The 26,997-nt window shown below is 35.8% G+C and overlaps 1 protein-coding gene across 5 annotated transcripts in view; it reads right to left on the bottom strand.

Moving 5' to 3' along the window:
- The window catches only part of OSBPL8 (oxysterol binding protein like 8), a 166,853-nt gene that overhangs the window by 18,405 nt on the left and 121,451 nt on the right, over positions 1-26,997 (bottom strand). For all 5 annotated transcript variants that reach the window (XM_070370980.1, XM_070370982.1, XM_070370981.1 and 2 more), the window contains 11 exons: positions 21,437-21,514; positions 19,557-19,658; positions 17,879-18,082; positions 16,417-16,501; positions 14,737-14,908; positions 11,888-12,125; positions 11,048-11,232; positions 7,527-7,608; positions 7,148-7,246; positions 5,435-5,531; positions 2,570-2,668 (listed from right to left, as the gene is read on the bottom strand). In XM_070370980.1, coding sequence (XP_070227081.1) covers positions 2,570-2,668; positions 5,435-5,531; positions 7,148-7,246; positions 7,527-7,608; positions 11,048-11,232; positions 11,888-12,125; positions 14,737-14,908; positions 16,417-16,501; positions 17,879-18,082; positions 19,557-19,658; positions 21,437-21,514 — 1,441 coding nt within the window. The remainder of the gene's footprint in view (positions 1-2,569; positions 2,669-5,434; positions 5,532-7,147; positions 7,247-7,526; positions 7,609-11,047; positions 11,233-11,887; positions 12,126-14,736; positions 14,909-16,416; positions 16,502-17,878; positions 18,083-19,556; positions 19,659-21,436; positions 21,515-26,997) is intronic.

Below are 26,997 nucleotides of genomic sequence, written 5' to 3'. Positions count from 1 at the left end.
GACTTCTGGTTTCACTGCTCATGCAGAGTCTTTTATGCAGTGTATTCAGTGCCACATTTTTGTACTTCTTGTTGGTGATTTTACTATTTACAATCCCCCAAACGTAGTGCTAAAGTGCTCTTTGGTGTTCCTAAGCACAGAAGACTGTGATGTGCCTTACAGAGCAAATATGTGCGTTAATGCTTGGTTTAGGCATGCGTTATAGTGCTGCTGGCTATTAATTCCATGTTAATGAATCAAAAACATATGCCACGATAAAGAAAGCAATCCTTGTCTCGAAAGAATCTGCCTGCAATGCGGGAAACCTGGGTTTGATCCCTGGGTTGGAAGATCTCCTGGAGGAGGGCATAGCTCCATTCCAGTATTCTTGCCTGGAGAATCCCCATGGACAGAGGAGCCTGGCGGGCTACAGGGCATGGGGGGTCACACACTGACTGAGCGACAAAGCACACAAATAAAAACAAAGTTATGTTTTGACTGGGTAATGAAAATACAGTGACAGAAGGCTCACGAGAACCTCACCATGTGTTTCCTCTAGGAGCAATAGTTTGGCATTCATTAATTTCACATTGGAGTGTAACAATAAGCGTAACAATAAGCATTATGGTGACATTATAAAAAGTACTGCAAACAACAATAATCAACTGTGTAAGATAAATTTAAAAATCTCCCCATTTTGGCACTTGACTAAAAGCTGGGGAAATTCTGAGTTTGATGAGTTAAACAGCCTGTGTGTATGTGTATGTTCTTGGACTAATTTCCATAGTTTGTATATTTTTACCATGTATGCACAGAAACTATATAAGCTCATTTTGCATAAATCATACTATAACAGGTCTTTCTTCAATTTGATTTTTTAAACAACATTTCAGATTGAATTTTTAAAAATTTAAAAAATTTCATACAATTTTTAAAAGATTATTTTCCATTTACAGTTATTACAAAATCTTGGTTATTTTCCCCATGTTGTATACACATCCTTGAGCCTATCTTACACCCAATAGCTGTGCCCTCTACTTCCCGACCACTAAAATCCACTCCAACTGGTAACCACTAGTTTGTTGTCTATATCTGCCAATCTGCTTCTTTTTTTTGTTATATTCACTAGTTTGTTGTATTTTTTAGATTCCATGTATAAGTGATACACTGTATTTGTCCTTCTCTATCTGACTTTACTTCTTAGCATAATGCCTTCCAAGTTGGACTGAACTCCCATGGCAGTCTTTAATATGTAAATACACAATGCTAATTTTCAAGAGAGGAACAGACTATGCAATGTTTCCAAGTTATTTGACTATGGAATTCTTGCTTTATAAAATAATTGGAGACTACTGATTTAGGGAACACATCTTAGAAAATATATACAAAGGTAGAAAATAATAACTTCCTCATTCACAAGAGGCTATAATTTCCTTTTTTCCCTGCAATATAAGCAGTGCTATGAAAAGTTTTCCCTGTTGCTATTTAGGTCTGGCATCAGGTATTTATCTACATAAAATATCATTTTACTTATTCCAAAATTTGAAAAATATATTTATCAAATCATGATTTCAAGTGTTTCACTTCCTGCTTATTTCAAGAACCACACGTGAAGCTCCAAGAATCATCCAGCCTCAGGCCACAAGTTGGCACTCTTGTGCTTAGTACCAGGTAGATTCATGGTACAATGGATGGGCTCAAATAGCCCAGAGCTTAGTCTCAGCATTCTTACTAACTAGCTGGTCTGGTTTTAGGTAAGATTCCTAACCCTTACAAGTTTTTTCATCTATGAAATGAGGCCATATTAAGTAATTTCTATGTTGTCATGAATCAGTTCCTAAAATAGAGGATAATTACCCTAAAAAGCTATTTTAAGAAATGGGTTGGAAAGGATGGTATAGGTAATGATGGAGCACAGTGTTTAAGATGATGCCATATAGAACTACAGTACAGACTGCAGAGCTTGTGCTAACCTCTTTCTGCCTTGTTTGCTTGTCCATCAAACAAAGATAATATTACCTAATTTATAGGGCTACTGGAATGATTAGATGTGTTTATAAATGTAGAGTGCACAGAATAGTTGAATGCCTGTCCTGTCCTGATAGTTATTATTTAATATCTTTATCTGTACACTGAATAATGAGAGAAAAGCATAATACATTAATTTTTAAGAAATTGCCAAATAAGGATAAGAAAAAATTTTAAGGAGCCTGTTATAGTGAAAAGCAGTAAATTAACATTTAAGGAATGGGTAATGGTACAAAAAAATGAAAATCACTTTCAAAGATTCTGAAATAATAGTCTCATCAAATTTTGCAACTTGCAGATAAGGCAAATGAAATTCCATTATTATAAATTAGTCTCTACCAAACTAATATACATGTCACAGAAAGTCTATTGTGGTGAATTAATTCACCATACAAGTATTCAGCAGATGATAACAATGATCTTGCGTATCTGTAAATCAAGGACACTTTCAAACAAAAGGCCAAGTAACTCCATCAATCTCAAAACATAACAAATTACAGTCAAATACATTCACTTACAAAGAAGATTTAGGGGAAATCTAACAAGTATAGAAAATATTTACCTTTACAATGAGCATATGGCATTGTCATTACATAATCTTCACCTCTATTCAAGAAAGTTAACCGTGCCTCTCCTTCTAATATTGCAGATAATGAGTTTCCTGAAATAAATATTGCTTATTAAATTTAACAGAAAATAATTTAACCATTCCAAAACAAACTAAACATATTGAGGACATCTATCAGATATCTACAGTAGAGGGAAATTTACAACTTAAATTAGAAAACAAGAAAAATTCAAATCAGTGATCCGACTTTTGACCCTATGAAATTAGAAAAAGAACTAATTAAATTCCAAGTAGGTAGAAGAAAGGAAATAAGGATGAGCAGACATCAGTGTATAAAGTGGACAGATAATTCAGAAAATTAGGGAAGCCAAGAATTGATACAGACAGATCAAAATAAAGAACACAAATCAGGAACAAAATGAGCAGAATCGCGACAGAGCCTACAGACACTGAAAAGAGGGTAAGAGAATACTGTGGATGATTTTACGACAGTAAATTTGAGATCCCCCTCTCTGGCCCTTTTCCTTTTCAGATTCCCATTCTCTGTCCAGTGGCCATGGTTTCTTCGAATTCAGCGTTTGGTGCTCCAGGCTGGAAAGGCTGCAATGTTTCTACCAGCTTACCCTGTTGACCGTACGTAACCTGAAGCTGAGAAGCAAGGGTTCATTCTGGGTGATTTCTGACCTATGACTGTGGACTCCCACTGAATTTGCCTGCATCTGCTCTCTCTTTAATACCTTCAGGCAGCTGCCTTTGGTATTAGGGCCAGAGGTACAGAGAAGGATGGTCCAGGAGGGCTTTATTCAGGCATTGTTGTCCATATACACTTTTAACACAGTAAAACTACACAGATCTTTTGTATTCAACTGTATACATGTACTGGCTTATCATTAAATCATTTATCTTTTATGATATAGTATTCATAGCCATATTATATCTTAAAATAACTGTTTCCTTATTTTAGAGGAAATATGTGTTCTTCATGAGCAAGTTGAAAAATCAAAAGATAATTATCCATAATTCTATAATTCAGGTTAATCATGAAATCTTGATTTTTTTTCCTAAACATGAATGCATGTTTACTTTTACTTTAAAAACATGAATACTTTTAAAGTAGAGGTGACTCAGAGCATAGATGTATTCTGCTTTTCATTTAACATTGTATCATAAGCTATTTCAGATTATAGTGTACATTAGAATTACTGGAAATTGTAAAAATTATATTCTTGAGCCCAATGATTTTGATTTGGTAAGTCAAGACTGGGGTTCAGAATTCCAAAATCTTAACTCGTATTCTGATTATGAAATTGACGGTTCATGCATACTATTTGAAAAACAAGAGCAGCTGTCCCAAATGATGATAAATTATTTAACCCATAGCTAAGTACCTATATTTCACCTGCTCCACAAAATATAAGAAACCCATTTAAAAATAAATGGTTCTTAGGGCAAAGACTAGTGGTACAAGAAAAAAACAGACCAACAGACCTGAGAAGACAGAACCTGAAATAGAAAATAATGACACTAAAAATCATTTATAAATAGACACTAAGAAAATTAATTGGCTTTTAGGAAAAGAAAGTTGTGTTCTTGCTTCACTCCATTCACAATATATACATCAAAGTAAATTCCAGGCAAATTAAAGATCAATGAAAGCATAAAAGTATAAGAATATATAAGTGAATTATTACATAAGCTGAAGTGAGAAAGGATTTTTCTGTGACATCAAAAGCAAAAACCATCAAAGGAAAAACTGATAATTTAGTACATCAAAATGTCAAGAGACTACTTGTTAAGAGGAATACACTCTGCCCAGATGTCATTAAATTTAGCTTAATTTAGATTCAAGAAAATGCACCAATTCCTAAAACAAAATAAATTATCAAACTCTCCAAGCAAGAAGTTTTTATATGAGGATGTCAATAACCAAAGAAGAAATGAAGAAGTTACAAAAAAAATTGCCCCTACAAAGTCTGAACTTAGTAAATTCTTTCAAATTACAAAGGAACAGATAGCTCTGATATACACAACTATATTCACTATAACACTGAAAAAAAGGCGGCTAGCTGCAAGTAATCCTGGAAAGTGTAGCTGGTACTCAATAAAAATTCTACAAGGGTAGAACACACATTCACAAAAGCTATCTACACTATAGCCAGGGAAGGGACATGAAGAGATGAAGGGTACAGTGGGGAAAAACTCAAATACATGCACTTTCAGAAGAAAATGATCACACTCTGAAACAAGCAGAATATAAAACTAGGCAAAAAAAATCAAACTCAAAAGCCAAACAAAAAGCATCAAGCGATGCTCTGCTTGTTTGAATTGTCACAGGTCTTAGATTAAGATCCTACTGTACATATTTCTTTATTTTCCTTTTTTTTTCTTTTACAAAAGTTTTTAGTAGTATGTTACTTGACTCAAGGTAAAAATATCATTACTTTCAATATTGGACTCTGGACAAGTATTCTAACTATATTTAGATTCTCTCTCTCTCTAGTCAAAGACTAAATCAAAAGATCAACCCCTCAGGTACAGTGAGATGAAACAAAAAATCTTAGTAGAGCTAAAGGCAAAAGAAATATATTGTGGGCTAAAATGGCGAGCTACAGTGGACAGTCATTATTCTGTCTTTTGATAAGTGGTGTTTGCAGTAAATTTACACATAGATGAAACCTCTATTTATGAATGAGCAAAGAAAAACAACAAAAACGAAAAGGCATTATCCAAGTAAAACTGTTACTTAAAATGACACACAATCCCTTGCTGAAAACAGTACAAGACATTGTCTATATTAAAGCTCACCAGAAAATACTACATCCCAGAAAAGTGTATAGGTTGAGCCATGGGTAGACTCACCGTAGAACTTGGACTTGGCCAGGATACTACCACTAAGGCAAAATCCATCTTTTCGGTTACTGACATAAAAGGCAGATATTGGTGGATGATGAGACACCTATTGGATACAGGAAACATACATGAAAATATAATAATTCTAAGCATATTACTGTGATATTATGCAAAGCTCAAGTCTTAGAAGTATATTCTAATAATGAATTAAAAGAAATATTTGGTAAGTATTTAACAGTAAAATTAAATACTGATGAGTGTAGGAACCAATCTCCAAGATGTGTCTCAAGGAAACCCACCTCCTGGTGTCCACAGCAGTAGACGAGCTCCCGGGTCAGTTTGTGTGGAAGTCATAGTATGTTACCTCTGAAACTGGGCTGTAAGGCAGCGTGTATCTTGGTGTGTGCACGTCTCTCTCAAATCATTAGCTCTGAACAGCCAGCTTCCATGTTGTGAACAACTATGGAGAGGCCCATGTGATAAGGTACTGACCTCCTTGCAAAAGCCATGCGATGACCTTGGAAGCAGAAGCCTTCAGAAGATTGCAAAGCTGGCTGACATCCTGACCTCAACCTCAGGAGAGATCCTGAGCCAGAACCACCCAGCTAAACAGCTCTCAGATCCCTAACCTTATTATACGATGTAGTAAGTGCTTGTTGTCTTACGCCGCTGAGTTTTGAATTTGTTACACAACAATGAATAACTAATACAGTGCCTACTCTTCATGTAGATTACTGAATAGACCTAAGAAGCTAACAAAAGCGTTAACAAATGTGTCATTTTAATAATTAATATTTTGATACATATACATCTTAAGGTTTCTAAAATGAGCCAAAGGTAAAATTAATCACTTCTCAAGCTTTTCAACTTAGTGAAGAATTACAGCAAACTAAAATGCAATCATTTAAAAAACTAATACAGATAAAGTGCTTTCAATCTGAGGAGTACATCAAAATTTATTGGGAAGATGAAGGTTTCTCAAATAACACATTGTATTCTCATCCTCCTTACATTCCCTATATTAAAGGTAAGCAGGCCAGAATTTATTTACATGAATATCTGGGAAGAAATAGGGTTGGAGAATTAAATTTAAAAATAATGAGGCAAAAAAGTACAATATCAGGTTATCTAATTGTGAATGCACAGATTAGACTACTGTGGAGTGCTTACAAAGGCAGGTGAGTGCAAGTCGCTCAGTGGTATCTGACTCAGTGACCCCATGGACTAAATGGTCCATGGAATTCTCCAGGCCAGAATACTGGAGTGGGTAGCTGTTCCCTTCTCCAGGGGATCTTCCCAAACCAGGGATCGAACTCAGGTCTCCCACATTGCAGGCAGATTCTTTACCAGCTCAGCCACCAGGGAAGCCCCAAAAGGCCAGCAATGTAAGATAAATTTAGAAAGATACAGAAGACCCTGAATGTTAGAGAAATGGCTTTAAATTTGACTCAGGAATTGGAGAACCACTGAAGTATCCAGCCACAAAAACAAACAACAAACAAACAGCAAAGCAAGAAAAATAAAGACTCATTTTGATTACAGGATTCTATGAGTGTAAGAGTATGGTATTTAGTAGTTGTCAGTATTAAGAGGTTAAATGCTTATCAAATGTTCACTAATAAGAAAGGTTAATCAACAGTGAGTTTACTGAGTTAATATTTTCTCTAAAAAAAATCTTAACTTCCAAATCAGTTTTCCTTCTATAACAAGCATTTCTAATACCTGTTCAGCAATATAAAAAGTTTTGCTGTTTGTTCTGGGATGAATCCACAAACAACGGAAAGTCTCACCAAGTATAGGATTATAAGGTTTCTTCAGTCCCTAGTAAAAAACATACAAGTTTCAAATTATAAACACGGAAGATTCAAAGTACTAACTTAAACCAGTCAAGATGGGCTTAACTGTATCATCTGAGAATTATCCTTATAAAATTATAATGACATGAAATAAAACTAAATGACTTCAATCAGAATATAGGTCTAAACAAGTATTTTGAAACTTTGCTAACTGAAAGAGGGCTTGCATAGTAATTATTCATAAATAATCTAAGATAACCCCCCCAAAATATATAAGGCTAAAGAAAGTAAAACATAAACACTACCTTTGGCTTTTTATAGAATCCTGACAAATACCATTTCACTACTTTCTTCAAACGGAAATAAGGATTTTCTTCAAGAGCAGCCCTAAAAAACAAAATGACAACATGCAAAAATTTTATAGAACATATCACTAAGTCTCCCTAATATTAATGAAGCCAACAACTGAATATGAAATGATAGGAAAGTACACAATTCATATTTAAAACAGATGGTAAAAGTAACCATGTCAATCAGTATGCAAGAGTCATTTTGCATAATCTAGTTATTTTTCTCCCCATTTTTCTTATTATTTGATATATTGCCCCAGCCTCTGCTCAAGTAGTTTTTGAAAAGTCTCTAAACCAAGGTTTCTCAACTCGGGTTCTATAGAACCCTAGATATTGCTAGAGTTCTATTTGAAATTGTGATTGAAAAAAATAAAAATAGATTCTGAGATTCACACACTGCATGATCCCTAGCATTTGCAATGATGAAGCAATGGCCAAGCAGTCTTGCTAATGATTTCATTAGAAGTCTTTGGTCCTTTTGTCAGAAAAGGACCACGTGGACTTGATCTAGCCTATTTTCAGCTGGTGATGTTAATTAGAAGCGATCAATAGTAGCTGGTGAGCGCTATAGTACATCAGCCTCTTCCATGAAATTGCCTCTCTGAAGCACATGACTATGTCCCTTTTAGTCCCTAGTATAAAATGCAGAAGTTTCAAATCACCAATATGGAAGACAAAATAACTTATATCAATCAAAAAGGTTTTAATCCCATCTTTAGACTTGAATCTCCCCTATTTGCTACCAACTGATTTTCCAGAGTTATTTAATAACTACCAATTTAATAGATAAAGAACAATTTTCGTTTTAAAAGAGACAGTTTTAGAAGCTATGACTCACCTGTCCCCTTGCCCTTCTGCTATTGCTGGAAATAGTAAAACACTGATTGTGTTGTTTTTCAGAAGTCAATCTGAGAAGTTTCATACATATACATACACACACACACACACACACACAAACATAGCAATTTAACTATTTATACTACTCCCTTTAAGCATGTCTAAAGGTCCAATATGGTGATTTTTGAGATAAAGTGTGAGATGGAGGAGGCTAGGCCTAGGCTTGCTGACAACTGTGCAACTTAAAGTCATTGAACTTTTCGGGAGTTTTTCCTCTGATTGTGCTCTTCTTTTCTTGCTTTAAATTCTCTTATTATGAAATTTATTTAAAACTTAACATGCATGTAGAATACATAGTTCAAACTCCAAAGCAATATAAAAAAGTATACAGTCTTGCCATTGCCCCATGGCTCCATGTTCTTCCTACTTAACCTACCATAGGCAACTTTCTTTTAAAAATGTTTCTTTTTATGCACAGTTTTCTTAGAGCATAAAGAAGTAAATATAATATATAGCCTTTTTCTTTAAAAGGGAGAGGAAACAATGCATTCTTTTGTACTTTCGTACTTTGCTTTTATTTTTTTTTAACATACACACACACATAAAATCCTGATGATCCCTCTAAATCAGTCTTAGTGTGATAAGCTCTTCCTTAGTGTGGATATACCATACATTACTTAACCAGTCAACTGTGGCTGGACACTTGAGTTATGTAATCTTTTGCTATTTCAAGCCCTGCTGCCACAATTTTGTATGTGTATCATTTTGTATATGTAGACTTGTATCTGTAGGAATTATTCTCAGATGTAGGATTACTGGACAAAGGACTGAATGCACTGACATAATTTTGGTAAATACTGCCAGGTTTCTTTCAAAGGCACCGTGCAAGTCTGGATGAGCCAGCAGCAGTCTATGAGCGCCTGCTGCCCCTCACAGCCTCCCCAATACTTTGTGTTGCCTGAAGTGCAATCTCTCAATTTGGGGAAATGGGCATCTCTGAAGATCTTATTGTGATTCATCGGAACCTGCCTCATATTTTGAGAGAGATAAGTTTCTAGGTAGATAAAAAAGGAGAACTGAGGTACAAGAAAATTTAGATTTTTGGTCAATGAGATGGATGAAAAAATAGATCTTACTATGGTTTGAATTTGCACTTTTCTTATTTAAAGTTAAGATTACATGTTTAAGGAAGTGTCTCTATTGTGTGTGTTATCACTCAGTCGAGTCCAACTCTGTGTGACCCCATAGACGGTAGCCCACCAGGCTCCTCTGCCTGTGGGATTCTCAGACAGCAAGAGTACTGGAGTGGGTAGCCATTCCCTTCTCCAGAGGATCTTCCTAACCCAGGGAGTGAACCTGGGTCTTATGCATTGAAGGCAGATTCTTTACCACCTGAGCCACCAGGGAAGCCTTAAGAATCTGCCTGCAGTGCAAGAGACCTGGGATCGATCCCTGGGTTGGAAAGACCCCCTGGAGAAGGGAATGGCTACCCACTCCAGTATTCTTGCCTGCAGAATTCCTTGTTCCTATACTTCATTTTTAAACTTCCTGGTCATTTCTTCCATTCTTTTTTCTATTAAGTTATTGATCATTTTCATTCACTAGTTAAGAACTCTTTTTATTTTAGGGAGCTTAACACTTCATGTATGATTTAATTTGCAAAAATCTCCCACAGTTTTATCAATTATCCTTTGAATCAGCTTATGCTTTTTTTCCTTGCAATATTCATTAATAAACTAATTCACTAATAAACTGAATAAAGATACTGATGAAGAATCTAAAAATCCGGTCACAAGGCCAGAACCTTGTATCTCAGAAAACACAGCGCCTTGAAACTGCTGCTGGAATGGGGGCAGCAGGTGGAACCTTGAAAAGTATGGTTCTTCAAGAAACTGCTGGGAAGGAGGCAGGCAGATCCTTCTCCACCTCCTTCAGGCCTGCCTTTTTCAGAATTACACCCAGGATCAGCTGGCAGGAAGAAAAACAAAGAGAGTGGGGATTTATGCCATGAGCCAGCAATTGGCAGGGTGTTCCAGATGCAATAAGCTGCACACGCCTTATTGTGTACAGAGAGGATAGCACAGACACAAGCAGAAGCCCCAGCACAGGACCTGCATGAGGACTCAGGTGAGGAGAACACAGAACGCCAACCAGCTCTCCCTGTGCTGGGTTAGCACACAGGTCAGGGAGCCTGTGATGGCAGTGCTGTCAAGGCAGAGGCAGAATTCCTGTCTTCCTCAAGCTTGCGATCACCCCATTTGACCTCATAAATAGAAACATCACAGCAAAGCATTAAACTTACTTCTTATTAAGGTCAACTATACTAGTGGTGGAGAAGAGAGAACAGGATCTCATCAGAGCTTGATTTTGGTACAGCATAACATGTCTGACACTCTGCGACCCCATGGACAGCCCACCAGGCTCCTCTGTCCATGGGATTCTCCAGGCAAGAGTACTGGAGTGGGCTGCCATTTCCTTCTTCAGGGGATCTTCCCGACCCAGGGATCGAACCCAGGTTTCCCGCATTGCAGGCAGACATGTTACTGTCTAAGCCACCGGGGAAGCCAACAACTGAAAACAGCACTCTGAAAAATCTCTAAAACCACGAAGCATCTTTTAAGAAATGAGAATTTACTTACTCAGACAGGAAATCTGCATGATAGTAGTAATCTGAAAGTTTATCCAGGAAAGAACGGGGTTCCAAAATAAATGTAGGCAGGACCACCCTGGATAGATCCATGCCAGGACGAACTTGTTTCAGCAAAGTCCAGATAAGGCTTTTATTTTCTTCAGACACAGTTTCTGTTTGCGATGCTTCCCCTGCCTTTTGCAATTAACAAATAATACTGAAATATCGTATTTATTTCAGAAGCATAGATATGTATGTAGATAAGACAGCTAGTGCAGAAAAAAATAATTCACTATAGGATTATTCCAAGCATTCTCAAAATGTGAAAACAATCCATTAGGCAATTAGTCAATAGCTATAAAATTCAGTAAAAGGGTAGTTGCAAGAGACACTAAAGTGAATGATATTTTCAAAGAATCCATTACAAAAAATATCATACTCTATTTAGACTATGTTTACTTCTATGCATTAGCAACAAGAAAGTTATAAATTCACACTTCCCTGCAGTTTACTTTGTATCTGGCAATAATATTAAGGAGTATCTTATTTCAAAAGAAAACCTGTTGCTTATTTTCCTAAAAGAGAATAGTATTCATATAATACTTATTTTAAACCACTAAATATATATACTCATAAAAATATATACTCAGAAAACCTGAAGAAAATATAAACTTTAAATTCAATATACTACATTGGCATTTGTATGAGTATATATATTTAGCAGTTTAAAATAAGTATTATATGAATACTATTCTCTTTTAGGAAAATAAGCAATAGGTTATACAAATATCTTCAATTACATCTATAAATTCATAGAAAATAAAAATCTTTGAAAATCACAAGCTGTTACCTCTCCGAGTTCTTCATGGCTCTGCTCAGTGTAGGTAGTCTCCTTTAAAGGCTCAACAGGCTCAGGCTCAATGTATGAGTCATCCTGCCTTTCTGATGTGTCTGTGTCACTTTCTTCACTTTTCCCCAACACCTCATTGTCAGACTCATCATGCTCTTGATCATTTTCTTTATCAGATTTATCAGAATACATATCTTGGTCCTTAAAATGCTGTCGTTCAATTTCACTATCATTTAACCTTAAGGGAAAGAATTATTAGCAGGAAGGATAAAGGAGGTTAAGAATATTTAATTTTTAAGTAAGAATGATATGTAACACTTACTGAGAATTTACTATGTGCTGGACACCATTCTAAGTGTTTTATATATATAGTTTAACTTACTTAATTGTAAAAATGCCCTATGAGATAAGTAAAATGATTATTCTCACTTCACAGATAATTGGGGGCGTAGAGAAACTAAAACTTGGAAAATATTAAAAGATGACACTCTGAGCTCTTTGCTTCTCTATCCTTTAGGTCTAAATTTTTCAAAACAAAAATTTTAGACTATTTCTTGCTAGACTTTTTTCTTAGTTTTATAAACATCACTTGAATGTTTGAATCAACCTATCATTTCTGGTCTAGAGAAAAACTTCAGGTCAAAACCACCAGATTCTCAAGTGAACACAAATGAATTAGGATTTTCTACCTGTAAAGGTCTCCAAATTCACTCATAATAATTCCAAAAATAAAGGAGAAAACATATGAGGCAATTATGTTGATTTAATACTTGATTGATAAGTTTAACCCTGGAAAAAAATCCAGGAAGAATTAGAAATGGAAATTTCAGCTTAAGGAAATGAACTTTCAGCCTAAAATTGTTAAGCTGCTATACCCAACCTTATTCTTACTTACATGATTAGGGTTGCTAATCTGCATAAAAATGAAATAATGAAACAAATCATTTCCAGAATCAAAATTTTTTTAGAAATTTCTTATTTGAGAAAGTACCTATGTGTTTCATTTGTATAAAAATTTTATAAAGCTCTTTACAAATGACTACATGGTGCCATTATATATGATTGATACTTTAATAATGCTGAGGTAAAAACAGGCCCTAGAAGCGCCATTTAATTCTTACTTTTGTGTCTATTTTTAAAAATCTTCCTATGTTTAGATTTTAATCAGAGAACTCCTAATACAAATTCACTTTTTAAGAATACTTGCTATTTCCTTTCTTATCCTTTACAATCACATATTTTTAAAAAACATTAAGTCTAAAATTTCTGTCTTTGCTTTCTTACCATTTAGTCTCTCCTTTACCCCTCACAGTGTGGTTTTTATTTTCTTTTTTGTTTTATCCTCTCTTCCCCTTTGGCAAGCTATCCAGTTTCAAGACTTCATCACTTCTATTTGATGATTTCCCGTGCTTGCTTTTAAATGCTCGGCTGACCATCTATATGTCCAGAAACCACTGCTTCTTCAACATGTCCAATATTTATATTATCCAATTACATACAAAGAAAAGAGACTCAAATTTTTTTTAATGAATATATATGTGGAGCAGATGAATTTTTAAGATCCCCACATAAGAGTATTTAAGGATTACCTGGTATTCAATAACACCAGGGGAAGAGGCCCCCTCAAAAATCCATTCCTGTATAAGTTGCACCTCCCTCCCCGACATCCTATCTCATTCAGGCTCCTATACGAGGATAAAATAAAGCTACGCTGCTCAGTCACTTCAGGTGTGTCTGACTCTTTGTGACCCTATGGACTGTAGCCTGCCAGGCTCCTCTATCCATGGGATTTTACAGGCAAGAACACTGGAGTGGGTTACCATTTCCTTTTCCAAAAATAAAGCTATAGGTTACATTAATAGATCTACAAAGAAAGCATGTAAAAGACCAGGTAATGGTAGTTTTAAAAAAGAGTAAGAAAAATAGTTAAAAGAAAATGAAGAAAAAAGTTCAGTTCCGATTACAGGGAGGAGAGGAGAGCAGCAGCTTCATTTTGAGAATAACCTGAAAGCCGATATCAGTAAGTGACTACAGAGAAGCCGAGGGTTGGGGCCAGGGAGGAAACGGGGAGGTCTATTTCTCTTGCAAAGCAACAGAAGAGATCTGAACCACAACAAACCTCTGAACCTCTTCTTTCCTTGGAGAAAATTCTTTTTACTATTAACTACAACAAATGCTTCAGGGGAAAAAAAAACACAAAAATATACAGTTCAAACTTGAAATACCATATAACAGAAGAATTCCACAAACACCAGGTACAATAAGCCAAGTCCCATTTAAAACAAAACAAAAAAAATACTGTTATAGAACAGCAATAGAAGGATGAATTACATCTCATTTTTATGAGGCAAGAAAGGCTTCACATATAATATTTGAAATTGAGATTGGCCTTGAAGAAAACACAGGAGTATGATAGAAAAAAAGCAAGGAGGACTAGAAATCGTTCTTAATGGAGGGAACACTGTACACAAAGACAAGATTGCTAGTATGGTTGTATTTAGGAAAGAACAAGTAAGTCACATTAGTTGGAATTAAAGAACTTTCTACACTTCATCACAGCAACTAAACAAATTTTAAACTAGGCCATAGGAGTTTAATGGAGTAGGAAATGGTAACCCACTCCAGTATTCTTGCCTGAAAGAGCCCATGGCAGAGGAGCCTGGTGGGTTGCGGTCCACGGGGTTGCAAAGGGTCAGACACGACTGAGTGACTGAGCAAGCACACAAAGGGGTCTAAAGCAGATGAGTTTCAATCCTAAATACAATACAAAAATTCTCTGCCTGCCGACTGACCTAGTGAGTAACACAGTCTTGAAAATAATCACCATATTAGTGGCAATATCTACTTACTGGAAATTGTCACCACTGTGGAGATTGTTAGCACGTAATAAGCCATACAAAGTCACATGCGTGCTCTCTGATGAGATGCTCAGGTCATGTTCTTTTCCTTCCCTGATCATCGTACGTTTAAGAAGACTAGAACATTTCAAAGCCAACTCCAAAGCATCCATCCAACACCTTCCTAGAAGAATGCAGATTCAAAAGCGGTGTAACTCAAGGAACTAGAAAAACTAGCACCAACATAATTTATCACAGTTAACTTCTGAACATATTACTTCTCTCAAAACATGCACTGTAAAAGCTAATTAAAACATAAAATCCTTCCAGGACTTCTTAATGCAATTCTTCAGCATAATAAATGCTTTTTGCATTCTAAATATCTAGAAACCACTGGTCAATAAATAGCATTAATGCACATTAGGAAATACACTTAATCTAAAATAAGTGTACTTAATTTTTAAAAGTTTCTAATAGTATAATTTGAAGGTACCAAAAAGGTACATAAAATATACCTAAGAATTACGTTTCTACTAGGAAACAAACTAAAATAATATTTTATTGTTGATAAGACATCTACCCCAGTTTTAGCACCTCAATTTTAAGTCAGAAAAATGCCTGTACAAATAATGTTATTGTCATATTAGTCAGGAGAAACATTAACAACTTAATTTTTTAATGTGTGGTTGACTATATTTTTTAAAATTTTATTTTATATTGGACTATATAGTTGGTTTACAGTGTTGTGTTTCCAGTGTACAACAAAGTGATTTAGTTAGACATATACAAATATCTCTTCTTTTTCAAAACCTTTTCCCATTTAGGTTGTTATAGATTGTTGAGCAGAGTTCCCTGTGCTATTCAGTAGGTCCTTGTTTGTTATCCTTTTTAAATATAGGAGTGTATACATGTCGATCCCAAACTCCCAATTTAGTCCTCCTCTCCTACTATTTTTGAAATTAAAATTCAGAACAGTATTAGCAGAAAAAAATGCTAATTGCTCTAAGAAGTCATATATATTTGTTTCAAGATATACTAAAAAATCAGCCAAATAAATCATTTTCATAATGAAAATGCATGCATATGATATTTTAATTTAAAAAATAATCATCTAGTGAAAGGAAACTTTAGAAGGTTACATGACTCCCTAAGCTAAGATGGTCTAAACTATAAAACATAAAAGTTGGGGGAAAAAATCCATTATCAGTTATTAAGGTTTTAAAGATACCTTGCTCTCATATAAGTTAAACCCTCCCTATGTTTGTCTCAGGAAGGAAATATTAAGTAATAAAGTACATAAGAGGAGCTCGCATTTGAATGTCTTACGTAAAGAAAAATAATGCGCGTGGTGTCTCATGTTAATATTTAGTGATAAAGTATAAATATGATTAAATGTGCTTCTAAAATGACAAAACAATGAATTACCAGAGAACAGACATGTCATGAAAGATGAGGCGGAAACCCCAGGCTGCTAATGTATCACTCAATTATACAACGCTTCCTTTCTATCAGATAGCCCTGTTTGTCAACCAAGTTGATGATATAAATACTTAGTGTTCTAAATAATTTGTGATTATAATACCTTTATTGAAATTCCATACCAAAGACAAATTTCCCAAAGGAAAACACAGTCATATATGAAATAAACCCTTAAAAATGAGGATCAAAATCCAACCCATTATTTCTATTTACCGTCTGACTCTGAAGTGGCTCGGATGATCAAATAACTGCTAGGTAAGGGCTGAGTTATGGATCCAACTGCTTCACCTTTTGGACCCTTAAAAAGCAAAATAACAAAATAAACGGTGTATAGTATTATGAGATCTCAACTTTATATTATTCATTATTACCTGTAATAAACTAAGTAAGGCATGGAGTATAATTTTTAAAAGCAAGCAAGCGTTAATTTCATGCTTCTTGAGAGCAAATGTCAAGTAGTCAGGAAACCTTTCCTCTTCCACCAAACTTAACTTCCTTACCAGAAAACTGAATTTATAGTTAACACTTAATATTATCTCTGCAGATGGTTCACATATTTTAAAAAAGCCTAAAATTTAACATACTAGACCAAATTTTAATTTAATGGAGAATTTCCACACTACAAAAACTACTAGCTAAGAAACACTAAATTTCTGGAAGCCTAAATAAACAGCTGGAAATATAAGAAAGAGAGAAATGAACTTTTACTAGGTCTTGTGAAAAATAATTTTTTAAGTTGTCAGATCAAAGAATAAACGGATTTTAAGAAGCATATACATCAGGAAGTAAGGAGGAACATTTAAAATGAAAAAAGTAGAAACAAATCAATATGATTTCAACAAATCCTACAGTATCCCCTGGGTGTTTTCAAATGGCTTTATAATTTATGGTCCAGGTCCTAGAACCACTATAGAGTAGGGCCATGAGTCAAATTGCCTGGTTTCAATCTAGTATGACTCCAAGAAAAATTACTTAAGTAACTTCTTTAGGCCTCAATCTCTTTATCTGGGTAATAAGAGAAATTTGTATCCTCCTTACAGGTAGAAGAATTTAAAAAAAAGATTCCATATAGTATGCTGAAGAGTCCCTGACACAAAGTAGAAATTTACAAACATTATTCTGTTCCTATTCATAGCAGTGACCACAGTCATGCTTTTCAGTTATAAAAGCGTTAGAGCTCCATCTTCCAAGAAAGCTGCCTCTTAAGAGTAAATAAGACCACTCCTGTTTACAGGCTTCCAGTCCCAAGTTTACATCCCTGCAGGAAAGACCACCAAAAGAAAAGGCAGCTTCTGTTCTAGGGAGTCTGACAAATTGATCAAGAGAAAAACAGTCACAGTAAACCAGATACAATATTACAAGGCAAAGCTCCTAACTGCAAACTAAAAAACAGTGCAAACAATCCACACAGGCAAGAGAGAAAAGGGTACACCATAAATGTGGGAAACATTTTCCGGAGAAATTTTTAAGTCTGATCTTAAAGGTAAAATAAACTAAGCACTTTGGTGCACATTTCATTGTGGGCAGAGATGGAAGGAGGAACAACATGACTGCAGACAGAAACAAAGCCCTAGCAGAGGACAGCAACCGCTAGGCGGTCACTCACTGATTTAGCTGAGTTCTACTTACAGATTGTCATCCTTACTTTTTGCCTGGGTAACAAGTGCTTACTTACCTTCACTGCCCAAATAGACTGCTCCAAAGGATGGAAAAGTTTAAAACAAAAGCCATCCTTTTTTGACGGACGTTCAATGATCTCACAGGCATTCAGAAGGACTGTTCCTACCCATTGACCGTTTTTCTGGGTTTTATAGATCAGTAGCACACCAGGTTTCAACACACACCACAGTTTGGTCCAGCTCTTTAGGGTGCCACGAATCTACAAAAAGATAAGTTTATTTTCAGAAATAAAGGTCTGTTTTTCTGCTTCACAAGATACTAAATGAATAGAGGCAAACAGAGTGTTTTAATCTAAAATTTTCAAAAAATGTACATTTAAAATTCACTAGATGTATATTTGTTAAGCTACTAATTAGCCAGCACTACAAATAAATGTGAAAACAGCATGGCTGCTACTTCTGCTGCTGCTGCTGCTAAGTCACTTCAGTCCTGTCCGACTCTGTGTGACCCCGTAGACGGCAGCCCACCAGGCTCCCCCGTCCCTGGGATTCTCCAGGCAAGAACACTGGAGTGGGCTGCCATTTACTTCTCCAATGTGTGAAAGTAAAAAGTAAAAGTGAAGTTGCTCAGTCGTGTCTGACTCTTTGCGACCCCATGGACTGCAGCCTATGAGGTTCCTCCATCCATGGGATTTGCCAGGCAAGAGTACTGGAGTGGGGTGCCATTGCCTTGTCCGGCTGCTACTTCTAAGGAACTTAAATTCTAGTGGGAGACTGCATCACATCAACAGTTTCAAAATAATCCTAACCTTCCTGGCCAGGTCAAGGGCCATTAAAATATACTTTCTTAGTACCAAGATCTGGAGCTTAAACACTTAGTAAGTAGAGCCAATATAAGTCCAAAGGTGTTTTCAGAATAACATGCAAGAAGACCTCAGTATTACTTCAACTATCAAGGAAATTATCACTAGACTCCCATTTTGGTAAGAGAACTTTCCTGACAGATCTCACAAAGATTTTAGTTTGAAGGCTGTACCTACCCTTGGGGAAAGAGAAAAGCTTTTCAGGGCTGGGGTGATTTTTAGGTGAAAGCCACATACTGAAACGTTCTGGGAGTCAGGGTCTTACAAAATCATTCTCAAAGTTAGCATTAGTCTAAAAAATTCCTAGCAAATATTCTACAAATAACAGTGATACAGAGAATAGAGTGACTAGGATGATAGAAATGGAAATAAAAATAAGTAGGAATACCCAGAGGCTAAAAGAATAAGATATGGAAAAAAATAAGATATGGAAATAGCAATATGTATGTTTTTTTGGAAAATTAAAGCTTTTCAAATGACAACTTTTACACTAACTTTGTCTCATATCTTCACCAAAATGCATATACACCAAGTCTACAACCATACTAAATGAGAATTTGAACAGCAAACAGAACATTTCTTCACTTCACATTGATTGGACTATGTCCTGTCATATATATCACAAAGCTTTTTAAAAGCACTGCTATCCATATTTGATGTTGCTGTCAAGAGAGCCAACATTAAGGTTCCTGCTCTCCGTTAAGATTGGAACACAGACCTTCTGGGATACAATTAATGGCTTCTTCGTCAGTGAAAAAAATCATCCTAGAGTTGTTTTTGTCTCGCAAGCTTTTAGGCAGGTGCACTCTGGGCTTTCCTATGCCAGTTGGTAAATATCCAGCAATTTGAATTCAAGACAATACAAACCGACCTTCAACCAATCAGCCATAACAATAACAGAAGGATCTGTGATTGTACTGAGTAACTCCTTTGTGGCTCTTTTCTTTTCTTCTCGGTAGTTTTTCTTTTGTACCTATTTTACAGAAATAATAGAAAAATAAAAAACTTCATTAGAAACAGGCAATTTCTTTTCAATTTTTTAACTTTATGGAATGTAAAAATTTTACACTGTAAAATAAAAATTTAAACCTCTTTTAGAATTCCAGCATCTTAGGACAGAAGAGCCTTTTTTTTTTTTTAAAGAATTTTAACCCTTTTAAAGTTTCACAATACATGAATATGAACTCATGGTAAAAATTTCAAACAACAAAAGCTAAAAACCATTTTTAATATACCCTCTCCTATTCTGATCCCCAGAATTGATCACTGTTAACCTTCAGGAAAACACTATAACGTTGAGGAAACACTATACACTCAGGTCTTTTCAAATACATAGCTTTTGTGTTTGCTTTTGCTTTTTCTAACACATAAAAAAAGGTTCTCCAATATTTCTTGGAGTATTTCAACTCTATTTCCATTCCTTGCCTACCTCATTCTTTTAACTGCTACAGAGATTCTTCCTATGAATAAAACAATAAGAGGTAACATTTACTGGACACCTTCTGTGTACCTGTCCCTACTGTTAGCACTTTACATGTACTACCACATTTAATACTTACAATAACCTTGGGGAGTAAGACTATAATTATCCTTATTCCCTAGATGAGAAAACTTGATACCCAGAGAGTAAACTGCTCAGTGTCACATCGCTAAGTAAGTCGTGGAAGCAGAATGCAAACAGAAGCAGACCGGCTCTAAAAGACACGTCTGAACCACCATGCTATACTGCTTCTGTAATGTTTCTTAATATACTCTCTGGCTGATGGTAATCTACTCTGTTGTCAGTTTTTCATACCACAAACAACGCTATAACTACTTAGGATGGACAATCTTGCTCTCTTTCCTGACACTAATACATAAGATATAAATAATTAAGAAACCACAACAGTGAAATTAATACATTCAAATTATCAAAGTTTTACCCTTCCTAAGTCACTTCTGAGATAATCTGGGAAAGCAGCAGTGGAGCAGACTTATTAGTTATTACTTTGCATTGCTTATGAATAGAAGATAACCTATCAGTGATTTTTCTTAAAGTAAAACACAAAATTTTCCTAGTTGCACTTAATGGTAAAGAGACTACATACACACAACAAAATTTTAATAATTATACAGTCAAAAAAATTTAGACTTTGGTCTTTATTAATGTGCATAAGTGAATTAACAGATTTAATATATGATTATAAATGTAAATACATATGGGATCAGATATGGGAAAGGGGGGGGTGGCAAAACAGACTGTATGGGAATCAAGAATCAATCAGAGAGCACATGCTCCTTAAGCTCTAGGGTCTGTGGCCATTCTGGAAGGCAAGTCCGGTATTACCTATTTCTTAAGGGAAGCTAGAAGCCTGGACCTGTAATTGTTGGCTCAAATTTTTAAAACATTGTGTAGGTCAAACAAAATGTATCTACCTGTGGACCAAATTCAGCCCATGACCTAGCCGTCAGGAAACTCTAAGTTCAAAGGGCAGAGAGCTTCCCATCAGGAGTTCCACAGCACAGCGATGTGCTGGACTCAGGCCCACTGCAGACATCCCGTCCTCAGCCCCCATCCCACGGAGGGCAGAGCAGCGCTGGGACGTCATCAGAAAGCCTTTTCAGCTGACTCCAGCATGCCACGCAAACACAAACATTAACAGTTTTTTTTTTTTTTTCTTTAGGAATACAAATACTTCTTTCTTTATTAGCCTACTTTCAAAAGCACAGGTAAAGCGTAACATTAGTTATAAAATAACTGTGGAAACTAACCTTGAGAGATTCCTTTTTTGTAAGCTTGCTTGAAGCTGAACTGTCTTTCTCTGAGCCATTATAAAGTTTAGATTCAGACTGAAACCACACAGACAGGAAGAAAAGAGAAATAATAATTAAAATTGTCACTTATTCTCCACATACACATGGCACATAAAACTAATATTCAAATTATGTTTGTGACCTTCTTCCTATTCATTACTGTGATTTTAGGCAAATATCAATTTTCAAATACTGATTTTTCTTATACAGTATTTGGGTTTGAAAACTAATCCACATTAAAGCCACAGAAACACAAAAATAAAAACTTGTCAGTAAATCAGCGTACAACGTAAAGTTAAACAAGATCATTTGAAATTCTCTGCATTCTGTTTTCGGAGAAGGCAATGGCACCCCACTCCAGTACTCTTCCCTGGAAAATCCCATGGATGGAGGAGCCTGGTGGGCTGTGGTCCATGGGGTCGCTAAGAGTCTGACACGACTGAGCGACTTCACTTTCACTTTTTACTTTCATGCATTGGAGAAGGAAATGGCAACCCACTCCAGTGTTCTTGCCTGGAGAATTCCAGGGACGGGGGAGCCTGGTGGGCTGCCGTCTATGGAGTCGCACAGAGTCGGACACGACTGATGTGACTTAGCAGCAGCAGCAGCATTCTGTTTTTCAAAATACTTCTAAAGAATATAGTTATTTTATACAAAATAATTCTCAGGACAAGCATATCCAAAGCAGTGCAATTTTTTAGACTGAAATATTCTAAAACCCAAAAAACTAGCAAATTGCTGCAAACACTGCCCTGTTACTACTCCTTCTTCAAAGGGAGTAGATACAAACATCTTCAGGAACTAGAACTGAAATACCCTCATTTGTATAGTGTTTAAAAAACAGAATTCCCAGCACTTCTTTCTAACTATCCAGTGCCTCGAAAAATAAATATTAACGCCTCAAACTTGTTTTCTGATTTTTCTTATACTTGATATTTCAGTTTGATCCTTGTAAGAATCTTGAAAAACAGGCATAACAAGTGGTTTTATCTCCATTTTACAAATCATGAAAGGGAGGCTCATGGACATTGATTTTCTAAATAATCAATCAATAGCAGGGATCAGAACCTAGTGCTGTTAATCCAGTCCTCTTTCAAGGAGACTACTTTCTTCTACCAGAGTAGAAGAATATAAAACTAAAAGCTGCTTCTATAAATACTGGAACAATAAAATTGAACATAATCCTTCACTGTCCTATGAATTTCATTTTTATCTATTGTTAGACAAGGTAGAAGGTACTTCAAGTTCACAGCATTACTCCTAGGGCCAAGAAAGTATATGGGACTTGATTTAAATGGTAGCTTTCAAGTGTTTAAATGGCCAGATCTGTATAATATCACTAGATGTGATCAAGGAGGAAGAACACTGGGAAATAAACTCCCTCACTCAATTTTAAGATCCATGAACACAAGGACCATGCTTATTCAACCATTGCAGCAAGATAGCACCTGGGGTAATTTGGGCTTTGCAGGTGGCGTGAGTGGTAAGAACCCACTTGCTAATACAGGAGACTTAAGAGACCTGGATTTGATCCCTGGGTCAGGAAGAACCCCTGGAGAAGGGCATGGCAACCCACTCCAGTATTCTTGTCTGGAGGATCCTATGGACAGAGGAGCCTGGCAGGCTATGGGCCATAAGGTCGTGAAGAGTTGGACACAACTGAAGTAACTTAGGGGAGAAGGCAATGGCACCCCACTCCAGTACTCTTGCCTGGAAGTAACTTAGTAAAGCAAGGGCTCAATGAATACCTTCGGAATTATCAAAATGAAACTAGCATTTGCAGTTCATCTCTCTTAAAAATGCCTCTGCTATTTAGTACAAAATACGAACTATTATGCTGATGGTAAAATAAGTGGCTGAACTGGAAGGGAACTGTAAACTACACTCAATGTAGAAGGTGGGGATTAACCTAATTAAATTTTTGTTAAAGTTACTCCTTTGAGAACTGCACTTGAAACATTACACGGCTTACTTTCATGATGACAAGATATACTGTGATATCAAAACCATTTCACAAAAGTCATCAAGCCTAATAGGTCTCTGTCCTCTCCTTGCTGCTGGAAACTCAAAGATGACACAGCTACTGTCAGAGGAATATAATGGTTTCTATGTCCCACAGCTTAATAGGAAAATGTATATTATAATGTACTTTTTAGATATTATTAAATAAAGAATTTCCATAGTGTTAACTTAAAAGTTAGTGAAAATGAACGGTTGTTTGACTCTTTACCAAGTACTGTAATAAATACTTTATGTGTTCTGCCTCTTTTAATCCTCAAAGCCACCTTATGAGACAGTAGTCGTTTCTTCTGCTAATCAGGAAACTAAGACTAACAGATTAAATAACTTTCCAAAGTCACAGAGCCATAAACAGATGATCTGGGATTTGGACTCTGGTGTGCCTAATTCTCAGTCTCATGCTCTTAGCCCTCTCACCACATTTATTGCTCATCTTTTTACAACTATTCATATAGAATCTCAGACTCAAATTTAAGACTTGTCTTTATGAACAACAGGAAATCTATTTCCCTAGACATGGCAAGACTGGCTTGGAGGTTCCTAAATGATTCTGGTATCTAAGGGACCAGTAGGCCAAATGGCTACACCAAGAGCTTGCTAAATGACAGCACACGTACTTCAAAAAATCCTGCCAAACAGTGTAGCTAGTTTGGGGGAAAGAAAAGAAATCCAGTGACCAAGTTCTATATTCTTTTCAACGTAATACTAAGTCTCATGAACCAACAAGTTATCTTTTAAATATCAAGAATCATAATCTGTTTTTATTGGAAATATTTTATTAAACTAAGTTTCCTTCTTTGATAACCTTACTGACCACTGTCTTAATGACGACACGTTATGGGCTGTGTGACTATGGGAAGATATTCTCTTCCAGTCTTAATTGCCTTATTTATAAAATAAGGATATTCCTACTAACTCCTAGCGCTGCTTTGGTAATGAGGCGGTGTGCACGTGTTTAACACAGTACTTGATATGTATTGTGTTTCAGATTTGTGACTATCTCCTAGACTGCAAGTGTTGACAGAAATATAATCTTCAGATAAATGGAACATTAACATAACTGGAATACTTTCAACTTGCTTTGAAAACTAAAATACTGTAGACATAAGAACAATAGCAATTATGATGTTACTATGATTCTATCAGATATTTTGATTTGGAAAGGTATTTTTTTAATATCCAGGTAAACATATTTTTTACAGCAAGTGATAGATGACTTAGCAAACCTACAGGCAAGGAGACTGATGACTGGAGAATCAAGTCAAAAGATCTCAGCTCAGAAACTCCTTATCCTTGTAATAGGATTCCTTTTATCCCACTAGAAATATTATTCATGCTCGTAATTCCTTACATTGAGATAGACAATTAAAAATTTATTTAAAAATGCTAAAAGGAAGAAGAGATGATCTGATTAACTGCCTTCTTCAATTCACTCATTTACAGGATGCATAAGAAACAGGAACTGCTTTTATTTCTAAAATGGTGGGGGCTGAGGTAAAGAAGGGTTGTGCCTATTGGTCTCAATTATGTATTTTTAAGAAATAACACTTAACTGCAAAATCAATGACCTAAATGACAGTATTGATACTTTTGCATCAAATTCATAAAAGTATAAAGTTAAAATTATTTAATGGCCTCAGTTATACAGATCAATCATAGAAGGAATAACAAGATTTTGTTTTCCAAAGTTACTTGGGTAAGAACAAAATCTTCATAATTCCATGAAAATAAGGCTTGATATAAATGCATACATTTTAGGATTCTTCCAAAAAGTAATACAGTAGGATATATGTTAAACTATTCAAAGACAAGCTAGTGACTGTATCTCTTAAGGTAACAGAATAAACTGAGATTAAGAATCAATAAGATTCAGCTCTTGGAAAACAGAACGAGTACAATTTTACTTACACTAAATAGTTACCACACCAAGAAGCCCATTCATTCACTGTAGCTCTTTATTCAAAGGAAGAAAAATGAGTTCTCAAATACCTATTATTAACCAGGTACTTTGTCAGGCACTTACAGTATCACAATCTGTGAGTTAGATTTTATCTCCCTTGTACAGAGAAGAAAACTGAAGCCACTGTGAATTCTAGCTCTAACACTTTGACCCTTGGAGAGCTATCTAACTTCTCTAAGCTTCATTTATAAAATGGGGCCAATAATACCTGTCTTCTAGTATTGTTAAGAGTTAAAATGACACTTAGCAAGCTCTTAATACAAACTAGTTATTAATATCATTGTAATTAGCATCTAAGAAATCATAGGCAACGTATGACAATCAAGATTCAAAGTCACTTTTTTAACCTTAAGGTAGTCGGTGCTTGGTGTCCAGTAGACCTTTCTGAATAACAGCAATATTCTATATCTGAGTGGTTAAATATGGTAGCCACTAGCCACATATGGCTAGTGAGTTATTGAGATGTGGCTTGTGCAACTGAGGAACCAAATTTCTAATTTTACTTAAAGTTCATATACAATTCGGTGCTATTACACTCAAGGTGCAGTCTAGTTTCCTTGTTTTTCATTAATCCGCACTGCTTCCCTTTCCATGCTCCCTCTCCTTCCGACCCCTTCCGCTCCTCCCTCATTCTCCTGTTTAGAGACTAGGAGGCTGTGGCAGGTAGGGCCGGAGTTTAGGCTTCTGAGTAGGAATACCAATTAAACATACATTCACCAATGCTCGTATTAACTGCTTGAAAATAGGTTTTTAAAATTCCATAAATTTCACTGCATTTCGAACCATGGCAGAACCAAGACAAACTACCTCCTTGTTAAGTGAAAGTGAAAGTGAAGTCACTCAGTCGTGTCCAACTCTTTGCGACCCTGTGGACTGTGTAGCCCGCCAGGCTCCTCCGTCCATGGGATTCTCCAGGCAAGAATACTGGAGTGGGTTGCCATTTCCTTCTCCAGGGGAATCTTCCCGACCCAGGGATCGAACCCAGGTCTCCTGCATTGCAGGCAGATGCTTTAACCTCTGAGCCACCAGGGAAGCCTTGTTAATTACGCATCTTATATAAAATGATTAAGGCATTTCTCATGTGTTTCTCTTTGTATTTTATACATCAAAGTATGACACTAAACTCTCCTTATATACTTTTACCCATATTAAATATAGGATGGACTTTTATGTAATGAAAAGTTAAATGTGAATAAAATTTGTATAAAACATCATGGAATCCTCTGACTCAACCACTCTCAAGAATGGAACAAAAAATGTCTGGTTTTACAAGCAAAGCCTATTCTAAGAACAGCAGAGAATTCACTAGCTTAAGAAACAGATTTTCTTACAGTTATTGAAGTTTGAGTCCATAAACAAAAAAGCTTCTTCTGCTACTAAACCTGACCAGAAATAAGTCAAAAGTCAAATCCATTGACAAATTATAGAAAATCTAGTGAATTACAAACCCATAGGAAAGCCTATGCATCATCCAGTACTTCTCAAATTTGAATAGTACTCTTAGAGAAAAAATTCTCAACAGACCTAAGAATATATGTGT

The sequence above is a fragment of the Bos mutus genome, chromosome 5, assembly GCF_027580195.1.
Source record: "Bos mutus isolate GX-2022 chromosome 5, NWIPB_WYAK_1.1, whole genome shotgun sequence".
Lineage (NCBI taxonomy): Eukaryota > Metazoa > Chordata > Mammalia > Artiodactyla > Bovidae > Bos > Bos mutus.
This window is presented reverse-complemented; position numbering and strand designations above follow the sequence as displayed.